This window comes from Triticum urartu, chromosome 3A, assembly GCF_056163025.1.
Source record: "Triticum urartu cultivar PI428250 chromosome 3A, HENAU_Tu73, whole genome shotgun sequence".
NCBI classification, from domain to species: Eukaryota; Viridiplantae; Streptophyta; class Magnoliopsida; order Poales; family Poaceae; genus Triticum; species Triticum urartu.
In genome coordinates, this window is record NC_141875.1 from 586,543,033 (window position 1) to 586,554,833 (window position 11,801).

The window sequence follows — 11,801 nt, forward strand, 5'->3', positions numbered from 1 at the left end:
TGGAGACAGCCAATGGCGAAGGAACCCGTGGCCGGTGTTGCCGCAGGCCGTGCAGATTCGGTGGAGGAGTGACCTCCGATGCCAGAGTAGGTAGCTGTCTGAGGGCAGTGGCGGTGTCTCCCTGTCGGTTAGTGCAACAGGAAGAAACTAGGCAGAGAACAATCACTGAATTTGTAAGGGAACATGGGCAAGGTTAGAGGAAGAAATATGACAAACAGGGACTTCATTTTGGAGGCAGAGGCGTGGTGGATCCGTTCAGCACTAAAGTGACCTACATATGCATTGGTTTTCCATTTTAGTCGTATATTTTGTAAGACACAGGTACCCTGTCTCTCTTCTTTACCTTCCACATCAGATTCAATCCTATGTGGCATCATCAAGATATTCCTGATGGTGGAGCATTGGAAGTGCTCTTAGACTGCAGTTTCTAGATAGAGAAGTCTGTGTACAGTGCAATAGTGTTAGTAAAGCCGTCATTTAGGGGTTAATAATAAATCACTCATAACTGTATATGTTACACATTTGGGAAATCTGCCGTGCTTTCGTTACCCCCGTGAACATGTCTTAGGGTTCACTTTACAACCCTCTGTTTTGGTTCGAGTTTCACCCCCAAACTCCAAAAGCTGTTTGCAATAACAACCTTCACAGGATTTAACCGGTTCTATAGATGTATGAATCAGAGTGTGCTTCCCCTGCTGATAATTTGATGCTAGTTCTGATTTACCATACCTTTGTTTCAGTCTGATGTTACTGATACTAGTTATGTGTGTGCTTTACTAGTTATGTATGCCTTAACCTTATCTTTTGTGTCTGGTGCCCTGCCATCTTTGAAGTTAGGACATGGATGTAGGTGCCCCTATGTATCAAAAATTGTGTATTGAAACCAAGAATGGTCATATAGCGAAGTGGATATCGCGTTAGATTCCGAATCTATAGGTCGTGGGTTCGAATCCCACTATGATCAATTTGCCTTGGGTTTTTTGTAGAGGAAATTTCGTCCTGGCTCTTGTTTTTGTTTCTTGTGTTTTTCAGCAGACAGTGACGTAGTGGCAGCGCCCACAAGGTATTCAAGGTTCTTGTGAACATGATTGGTCCCAAGACCCCAGCTTCCTGCCAAGAGGATTGTCACAAAGTGCAGAATTTTGACAGTGATCATGCCTCCCTGTCTAACCAGTTTTACCCCCGAATGGCTTATCCATTTCCGTCATGTAACCCTCTGGTGACTGTTGCTGTAATTTGTCCTACTTGTCGGGGATGGGACCATTCCATCCAAGGGAAGACTTGGTTGGCAATGGCCATCATTATCCAGAACATGTGGTGAAGGTGTTGTTTGTTTATGAAGTCGTAGTTCAGTTGGTTTTGTGTATTGTTATGCAAATAGATTGGAATTGGTTTTAACGAAGTTAAGTTAGCATTTCCGTAAAGAAGTTGTATGTAACGTAGATTGTCTTTGAATCAACTTTGTTCCCAAAAAAAATAGCTGATGCGTTGCAGTTTGATTGTAACTCTGATTAATGATTAATAAAGCTCCTCAAGTCTCAACAAAATAAAAATAAAAGTCATTGGTCTTAGCCAGATTTTGCTGTTTTTTTCTTATGAAAACAATGTTTGGAACAAAGATGTACCATGGCTTGCTCTAAGCATTTTGGCCAAGTTTCATTCTGATTGAAAGAAAGTGATTAGTCGATGATTCTATGAAAACAATGTTTGGAACAAAGATGTACCATGGCTTGCTCTAAGTATTTTGGCCAAGTTTCATTCTGATTGAAAGAAAGTGATTAGTCGATGATTCAACCATATACCGTTCTGATTTCCATATACACTGATGAGAAATCAAGCGCAGCTTTGTTGCCCATGGGGAGAAAAATTGAAGGATCCTTTTGGTGGAGAGCTCATCTTAAGCTAATTCCACTGTACAAGGAAGTGGCAACATGTCAAGTGGGCTCTGGGCAGACAGTGATCTTTTGGAAGGACAACTGGACACTGGAGTGGTCAATCTCTGGCTGTGCAATACCCTGAGCTCCACTCCTTTGCCATCAAGGACAAATATTACTTTGGCAGAAATGTCCACTCAGCAAGAATTGTCAAATCAATTCCACAGACCACTCTCCAATCAGGCCTTGACACAGTTCAACATGCTGGCTGCCACTATGAACCAACTTAATCTCTCTGCAGCATCTGACAGTTGGTCTAAGTCAAGGACTACTCCAAGAAAATGTATATGCACCTTATGGGCATGCCTAACTCTCACTGTTTTTTCAAACAGCTCTGGAAATGTGCAGGAAGAATTAAACACAATTTTTTCTTTTGGCTGGCTTTATATGACAGAGTGAACACAAGAGGACTGCTCAAACAAAAATCGTTCTTCGTCAGCTCATATAACCATGTCTTGTGCAATGATAACTGTGAGGAAACCATCCATCATTTACTTTGGGACTGCGATTTTGCACAACAATGCTGCTTTTCAATCTCCCCAAGCAGAACAGAGGAATTTTTCTTTGATGAAGTTCTGCTCCTCAACCACACATTACCCAAGGAATTGCCATGGACATCACTGTCCTAGGATGCTGGAACATGGATGCAGAGGAATGTGAAATTTTTCAAAAATGAAGTGCCAAGCCCTCTTCCTAGAAGTTTGAGCTCATACAATCTGCTAGTGGATTGGTTCCACGATTTGACTAGTAGAACTCTGAACTTTAGCTTTTCATGTTAGAAAAAGCTACTAGCATTGGGCAGATGCAGATTTCTATCTGCTTGTAAATTTTAACTTTGTACATATTTTATTTAAACTGAAAATACTGTAGAACTGTTTCAGGTTCAAAATAATAATAACCATGTGTGTAGCAATTTCGATACAGGCGTGTACTACTGCTCCATTAACTTCGAATGAGGTAATTGTACCGTCACTGGACCATTTCTTTTTTTGGGGTTCACCAATGCAGTGGAACCATTTTATTTCCAGACGAGAACACACCACTCCCATTCCCATACACATATACTCCGTACGTCCGACTCTGGAGGAGTTCAACAATTAGCTGACCAGGCAGGTGTCCGTTTATATCAGGTTCGTTAAAGAATTATGGTAAGTAGCAGCTCTCCAAAGTTTCTCAATATTTGATAGCCGAAGCCACACAATTACAACAACCAGACCCTTAGAAATATGCGTTGCGTTTTCAGAGTCAAAACCAAGACCTCCACAGGAGACAGGCTAATGGAAAATATACAGGGGAGAAGTGAAATTGCTAGTGTCGGATGGACATTTGGAGATCGACAGCAAAACCCTCCACACCTGAAATGGCATGGCTAACTTCCCCAGTACTCCCACTTTATTCAGAGCATTTCCTGGGATTTCCGTACAGCGCGCCTGACCTTCTTCTTGAACTCATCCTGCTTCTCTCTCCAGTCCTTCTGCACAAGAAACATCCATTAGGAAGTGCAAAAGGGTACTATAGCGATAACTTTCCATTCAGCAAAAAGACAGCTCAAATTACAAATATTGCAAGGTTAGCATAAGACAGTGAAGAGCTGGCTGCAAGAGTATCTCATGGAACCTTTAGGCCTAGTTTGGTAGCAAGGGATCACCCCAGGATCCCCGTCATTTGCCTGGGTGGGAAGAGCACGAGTTAATTTAGCCCCGGTCTTTACGCAGGCCCAACCCACCCCAATTCCCTGGCTAGGAAACCCTTGCCTCATCACTCCGGAAAAGTTCTCCCCGTCCTTCTGACGCCGCGCCACTGCCCGCGACGCGAAGTTCTGGTGTCCTCCGCCTCACAACCTGCTCTGCTGCGGCTAGGAAATAAGACGCTACACGCTAGCATCCGCTTCTCTCTCCCAAATGGTCACACAATTTTCCGCAGGGCTTATAAGAATATTCCACCCAGGTCGTCTTTTCCCTGGAAATAGCTACCAGGTCTTAAGGGTTCTAGGTAACCTCAACAGGATGGTGTTGATGATAATATTAACAATGATTTCTCAAAAAGAATTAAGAACAAGTCCAGTTACATTCTGGGTTCGCTTAGATGCATAGTTAGGTTAGCTATATGTCTTCTGGCTGCATGTCTTGCTGAATAGCACTGGTGAGATCCATGATTCTTATTTTAGTTGCATGTGCCATTTTTTTGGATACTTAACATACCCAGTTGACTAGTAGAAATTTATCATAGCTCTAGTTCGTCTCTTAGGCTCAGCTCTATCTAAGAGATAATAAACAAAATCTCTAGTTAAAACCGCATTGTCGTCTTTCTTGACCGGCTATGTCCTAGATCCGTTCATCCCCAAACCGCATTGTCGTCTTTTCTTTCTTGATCAGCTATATCCTAGATCCATTCATCCCCAACCAGTACCCTCCATCACCAAGCAGCCTGCTACTTCAAGCCATTGCTGTCTGGTCTCTTTACAATGGATATTACGTAATGTGACCTAACATGCACAACAATTAACTTCCTTAGAACTGTCAGGACAGAATATTCAGCATTGGCGAGTAACAGCAACTGTAATTGCTTCTTTTTTACAATATATCAATAGATAGCAGCACCCGCTGCACCTTAAAGATCATTGAACTCATGAAAACAAGGGGATGGGATGATTTGTCATCTAGACAAATCACCAGGAAAATGAAATTTTCTTGGGAATTATTAAAGTTAACTTACAGCTGCTTCAATATTTGCCGGTGATTCATCATTTGGACTAGAAAGCATCGAAATGATGCTTAATACTATACTCTCAACCTGCAAATGGAGACCAAAGTTTAAATTAACAACTATTATAAGCATACACAAACATTGGCATGTGTCTGCTAACTATTCACCTTCAGATCAGAAACTAAAAAGGAAACGGAAAATCTGGTCAAGAGGAGCACTCCAATCAAGTGGAAAATACTCAATGTTGAGCTCATAATTAACCCAAAGAAATATATATGCTTGAGAGGAGAACTGTGAAACATGTACCGCATTTCAAAGTGCCATCGTAGGAGTGTAATTAATAAGATGACCATCTCTTTCTGATGATGGATTCAAAAGCATGTATAAAAATCAAGTGCTCTGGTATTTTTCAAGCATTTATAACAATCAGCATATGAAGTGTGAGCATTTTCAGAAGATGGTGTTCATTCGTACAACAAGAAAACAGAATCCTATAAGACCAAAACAGTCAAAGCCTCTTCATGTTTTCCAACCTTCATTAAATGAACCAACTAAACTGATACGAAATTGAGACTGTCAACGCTCATACGTAGACAATGATGTAGTACTCTAACCATAGACATGACAACACTTTAGCCCAATGATTATAACACCGTATTTGAGCATCTTTCTTATTAAAAGGACAAACAAAAAGGCTATACAAGTAAAAAAATGACATAAAAGGTCATCATAAACACATACACATGCGCGAGTAAGGCATCGCCCATTGTTCTATAATACAATGACAAACAGTTACATTTTTCACGCTCAGGTTGTTCTCAGTTGAAATTTTAGTTAAAATTTACAAGAAATGGTGATGATAACGCATTTTAGTTAAGATTTACAAAGACATGTACGATGATGTTGTGGCAAGTGATGGTGACACTGATGACTTCGTGATTAAAATAGGACTGCACAAAGGGTCAACTTTGAGCCCTTATCCATTTGTTTTGGTGATGGATGAGGTCACAAGGGATAAAGGAACCCCATGGTGTATGCTCTTTGCGGATGATGTCGTGCTAGTCGATGATAGTCAGACAAGTGTTAATAGAAAGTTAAGAGCTATGGAGACAAACTTCGGAATGGAAAGGTTTTAGGCTTAGTAGAACTAAAAATGAGTACATGAGGTGCGGTTTCAGTACTACTAGGCATGAGGAGGAGGTTAGCTTTGATGAGCAGGTGGTACATCAGAAGGACACCTTCCAATATTTGGGGTCATGCCGCGGAAGGATGGTGATATCGATGAAGATGTGAGCCATGGAATCAAAGCCGGATGGATGAAGCGGCGCCAAGCTTCTGGCGTTCTCTGTGACAAGAGAGTGCCACAAAAGCTAAAAGGCAGGTTCTATAGGACAGTGATTTGACCCGCAAGGTTGTACGGCGCTGAGTGTTGGTCGACTAAAAGGTGATATGTTCAACAGTTAGGTGTAGCAGAGATGTGCACGTTGAGATGGATTTGTTGCCACATGAGAAGGGATCGGGTCCGAAATGATGGTATAGATGAGAGAGTTGGGGTAGCACTAATTGAAGAGAAGCTTGTCCAACATCGTCTGAGATGGTTTGGGCATATACAACACATGCCTCCAGAAGCTTCAGTGCATAGTGGACGGTTCAAGCGTGTTGCTAATGTAAGAGAGGTTTGTAAAGAGAGATCTGAAGGACTGGAATGTCACGAAAGAACTAGCCATGGATAGGGGTGGGTGAAAGTTGGCTATGCACGTGCCAAAACCATGAGTTCGTTTTGAGATCTTACAGGTTTCAGGTCTAGCCTACCCCAACTTGCTTCAGACTAAAGACTTAGTTATCAATGAACTTAAATTTTTGCGTTCTTTTACAGTTGGCATTACATTGCATTACAGGGTCCTTTTTTTCTTTTTGAATGATGTTTGATGATGTATGGCGACAAATGTAGCAGATAAAGGCATTAAGCAGAAGAAATGGAACAGAAGCAAAATTTTAGCGTGGTAGACACTAAATAAGAAGCACTACCGTATGGACTGGTGTCCAACGCTCACTCGCGAGCTCGTATCCGTTGGGATCATCACCAGGTGGATGAAGAATAGAAATGCATACCCGCCCATCCGGATAAACTGGGAAAAAATAGCATAATGTCAGATTGATGGATCGTACAAGCACATGAGGTTGTAATTGTGGAAATCAGACCATTAGGATGCCACATTTCAGAAGTGAATCTGACTGTTGGAGGGCTATTCGGATAATTTTGTGGGAAGCTCATTATTGCATTGAAATAGCCTCCATCACTGCAAAAAGGAAATCAGCGTTACTGAGCAGATCAAAGGATACGATACCCCCCCCCCCCCAACACCCAAATGCATGTCTTTTTGTATTAGAAGAAGAGGCCAAGATGACGCAAGATCCATACAATACAGCCCCAAAGTAAATCTCAAAGCAAGAAAGCAATATCTAAGCCATCCAAAAACAACAACAAAGCTCCTTAGATCATCGCCAGTTCTCTTCCAGATAAAGAGAACAGAAAATTTCAGCATTGTAAAAAGGATCAGATAGTGTATGCTTGTTAAATAAATTAATATTTATACGAACATGTTTTACCAAATATGCCAAATTGCTACAAGCAATTTCAATCAGGAAGAGAACAAACCAACAAAGCAATTCAAATTGGGGCTTGGTACACTTCAAACAAATGGCAGGGAGTACAAGTGATGGTCTAAACGAAAGTGGTTGACATGCTCCCTTTACAACTCAAACCCATCTCTATGAATGAGAGCACAGGTTTTGAAACAAAGAGAGGTGTTCGGCGGTGCATATGCACATTGACCTCATTGATCCACACTATTATCACTTATTAGTATCTGCACAACTCTGGCCTAAAAAATGTATAGTCTCAGCTCGCTATCTGGACATTAAGTAACAGCAAGGATCAATTTACTTCACTTGGATGCGTTTACTCTCAACTTAAATTTTCATCAGAAAGGGAATTTTGTGATTGCTATGAAAAATCCCCTCATGCACCAAATCACCTGATGAAACTAGAATGAAACTTCAGGGCGTCACTAGTCACTACTTGAGAGAAGCCTCACAAACTTGCCCGGCATTTTACAAAAGCAGAGTGCTACCGAAGAAGTGGAAGAATCAACCCCCAAACCACGATGAACCTCACCAGCACAGAATGGGGCGAGCAACCCAATTTACCCCATCGGCATATTATACTAAACTCCAAACAGATGATACATATATCTCAACCTACTAACATGATGAAACGATCTACCTCAAATTTCCTTGAATCTGCGCACCGCAACGCGGCAGACCCAATTCCACACCATCACCAGATGTATCTGCCCAGCAAAGAGCAAACAGAGTTGCCTGTACGGCTGCGCGCTCCCACACGCACAGCGCAAATGGAACTCAACCGGCCATGTATTACGGGCAGGGTAGCCATGCCAACACGCCACAACAATCTAGATAAAACGAAAATTCGACCCCATGCTACGCTGCCTACCTGAGGCGCTAACGAATTTCAGAGCCAGTCACCGACCCACAAAACAGGCAGAATTCACGGCGATGCGAAATCGGGAGGCGATGCGAATCGGAGGGGAATCCGGACTCACTATAGGGTCTCGGGCGGGCCGATGATGGTGACCTGCCACTCGAAGACGTTGCTGTCGTCGACGAGCCCGGCTGAGAACCCATCGACGGGGTGCTTCGCGAGATCTGCATAAAACAGCGGCAACCCAGATCAGCCGAGACCGGGCGGGGGGAGAAAAGCGAGGCGCGTGGACGGATCAAGCGGGAGGCGGCGGCCGGATCCGCACCTCGGAGCTGCTTCTGGAGGAGGAGGCTCGCCTGGCTGGAGGCGGTGGCCATGGGATCGGCGGCGGCTAGGGTTTTCGCGGCGGGCGGGGCGGAGGAATAATTCGCGGCCTCGGTGGGCGGTGACGGGAATTGATGGCCGCCGCGGGCCGCCTTATTTATAGGGGGGAGGAGCTCGGAGAAGGGAATCGGGACCAGAGGAGAGAGACGGGAAGGAGAAAGCGGAGAGGTTGTTGATGAGTGGCAGCAGCAGCCAGCGGAGCCAATTATAGTGGGGGGAGTCCGGTGGCCGCTGGAGCGCCGATGTAGATGCCAAGTCCATTTCGGGCAAAGGTGAGGGAGTTCATTTCGAGTTTTTAATCTTGACTGCGTTTTTAATTTCGAAGTTCATTCCAGTACTACTCTTATTGACTTATTTTTCTTTAGATATTAGGAAAAAGGCCTCATTCCATGTCAAAAAAGTTGACCACCATTACAACAACAACAACAACAATAAAACCTTTAATCATAAACAAAATGCGGTAGGCTAGAGTTAAACCACATAATATCTCGCAGTCAATTGTCCATGTCTACCCCAACTCTATCTTGTATATCATCACCCCGGACTGGTCTTTCTTTGTGTGATCACACATCCATCTCAACATACGCATCTCCGCTACACCTAATTGTTGAACATGTTGCATTTTTTTCGGTCAACACTCAGCGTCGTACAACATTGTGTGTTGAATTGCGTGTCAACCATGATACCTCGCCCTCCTTCAGAGCTCGCACTTCCGGTGGCGCCCGGTGCCTCCTCGGCGTTGAGCGTGGCTCCCCTCCCGGCAGTCGCAGTTCCAGCTTAAGCCCGACTTCCTCTTCTCCGGCTCGTACTCCGGCAGCTTGGGATTGCTCGGGACATGGCCAGGGCGAAGTCCCTGCATCTTTTGCTGGCAGCGGCGACACTCGTGGGTGTAGTCCCCTTCTTGAAGGCTCTGTCATGGCCGTTATCCGTGCCCCTCTTCGAGTAGCAGGGGAAACCCTAGGTCCAATTTTTCGGATCGGACGAAGACTACGTCTTGGTGTCGTTCTCCTTTGTGAAGGGGTTGTCTTGTTTGCTCGTGGCGTCCTCAGTGCTAGATGTGGAGATGTTGATCGTCTAGTTGTTGCTTGGGTTGCTTTCCTGGTTGGCGAGTTTAGCTGTGTTTTTTTTTGGGTCGAGCATTTCATGTCTCTCTGCTTCGGCAACCATGTTCACGCCTTTTGCGTTCGTGCCATGAGCTGTACCACCCCATGTACTCACTCTAACTTCTTCTATCAATGAATGATACGCAAGCTTTGTGTATTCGCGAAAAAAAAGAATTGTCGTGCTATAAAACATGTCTTTTAGTTTTTGTGGCACTCACTTGTCAAAACAATTGACCAAAGAACACCCTTATAAAAAAATAGAAATTGCATATGTATCTTTTGAGAAATTGACGTCGTCTTCGTCCTGCACTCGACGGGGGCGCGCGGTGAGCGAGCTTGATGATGCCTCTAGACCCATGAAACACCATCAAGACCAAGGAGACATTGTTGACACAACGGCCCAAACTCATCGGCCGAAGCCAGAAGATGCCGACAACAATGATCTAGGGAAACATAACACCGCATGAAAAAAAAGCGACAAAGAAGGTTGGAGGACAACCCCAAATCCGGCCAAACGGAGTCAGGCCGACCTGACCTTATAAGCTCCCAAATGACGCTGAAATTGGTCGAATGTGACAGACCAGAGAAAGAGTCAGAGGACAAGACACCAAGAGTCGATGTCCACTCCGCTACGTAACAGGAAGACACACACAAAACCACCACTTCAGAAGAGCAACAACCAGATGATCTCCCCTATCTACTACAAATAATCGATGAGACTGCCCCCAACGAGATGCACCAGCAGTCGCGAAAAAATGTTATTCTTGATCGGCATAACACCACCATTAGGCAATGAAATGCCAATCCGACGAGACCTAACCACAACGTCACGACGAATATCCGGGATCCCCACCCCTTCTTTCCGCCAACGGAAGACGGAGGAGGAGAAGGCCCGTATTTTATCGGACACAGTCGCATTTTATATGTGGAAGTTAATGTTTGTCTCTATGAATTTAGTCAAACATAGAAGAAGGTTAACTTTTTGAAAGTAATAATACACTTTATATTTTGAAAAGGATGCGGTATAAAATCATTTCTCAAGTATATATGCAGTTTATAAGACTTGATTTTGGGGCGAAAAACCATTCGACTTGCATTGATGGTTATCACGACTGAAGAACAATTATTTCATACTACAGTATATTTTTTTGCGAAAATATACAGACCGACCATCAACAATCCCGGATGGCGCCGTCGTTCTGGACCATGAATTGAGCGGCGAACCAAAGCACAAACCGGAGGATTCTGACGCATTTGTTTACACAGGAGCCTCGGTTGGACCCGGCGGAGCCACACAGCCGGATCCGGGCCCACTGCGAGCAAGTTGCGCGGGCGCGGGCCCCCTCGTCCTTTTTACGGGTACGCGACCCCTTGACGGCGACGCGCAAATGGGCCGACAAAGGTTGCGTAGCGGCGCTGCAGCCGCGCGAGCCCGCGTTGGTGTTCGCGTTCGCGTTCTCTCCCCCCACCGACCCCCAGGGCGACACGATGATGACGGCGACGATGGACGAGCCAGGCCGCCGCCGACTGAAACAGTGCCATCCCGTGCGACGCCTCACCCCGCTGTGGCCGATGCGCGCGGGAAGGAGACGGAACGGACTGGCCTGGACGAGTCGCCGGCTGCCACGCCCTTAACCATCGTTAGCAGACTCCAGCTGAAACAGATTCGGGAGATCTTCCGCGCTCGGAGACGGCCGTAGGGCCCATGCATATCGATTCATTCACCGGCCGGCGCCCCCGCGCGGCCGCCGCGATGGCGATGGGGATAACGATCGGAGCATAGGTTTGTCTCCGCTGCTCGTCTCATAGTACGTACTACTACTATGCAACCGCACGCGGTCGCACGTCTCCTCCGCGACACCAGTAGTGCGGTCTACGCGACGCCGGTGGACCAGAAGGTGAAATCCTTTTTTTTAATTTAACAACAAAAGGCGCACGAGACGCCGAACCTTTTCATTCCAGACTAGTAACAATCATACATCATAAATTACAAAGCCCTGAGATTGAGAACTAGAGAGAAAAAAACTACAGAGCAAGTCATATTTCGATGAGCTGAAGCGAAACAACATATATTAGGCTTCACCGCTGATGTTAGAACCTCATGAGATCTCCCTAGAGATGTGAAACACCTGGGACCGAAGATCTGAAAAGTAGCAGAAGAAATCAACC

General features: G+C 44.9%; 1 protein-coding gene and 1 non-coding gene across 2 annotated transcripts; one reads left to right on the forward strand and one right to left on the reverse strand.

Annotated features, from left to right (window-relative positions):
* Positions 1-891: 891 nt before the first annotated feature.
* Positions 892-964, forward strand: TRNAR-CCG (transfer RNA arginine (anticodon CCG)). The gene has a single exon. It is a non-coding gene; the product is annotated as a tRNA-Arg (tRNA).
* Positions 965-3,094: 2,130 nt separating this feature from the next.
* On the reverse strand, positions 3,095-8,723 carry LOC125545242 (ubiquitin-conjugating enzyme E2 7). The gene is made up of 6 exons (XM_048709135.2): positions 8,471-8,723; positions 8,267-8,369; positions 6,843-6,940; positions 6,669-6,769; positions 4,650-4,727; positions 3,095-3,408 (listed from the first exon to the last, which is right to left on the reverse strand). Exons 1-6 carry the CDS (start codon positions 8,520-8,522, stop codon positions 3,331-3,333), a joined length of 510 nt encoding a protein of 169 aa, XP_048565092.1. The 5' UTR covers positions 8,523-8,723; the 3' UTR covers positions 3,095-3,330.
* Between the last annotated feature and the right edge of the window lie 3,078 nt (positions 8,724-11,801).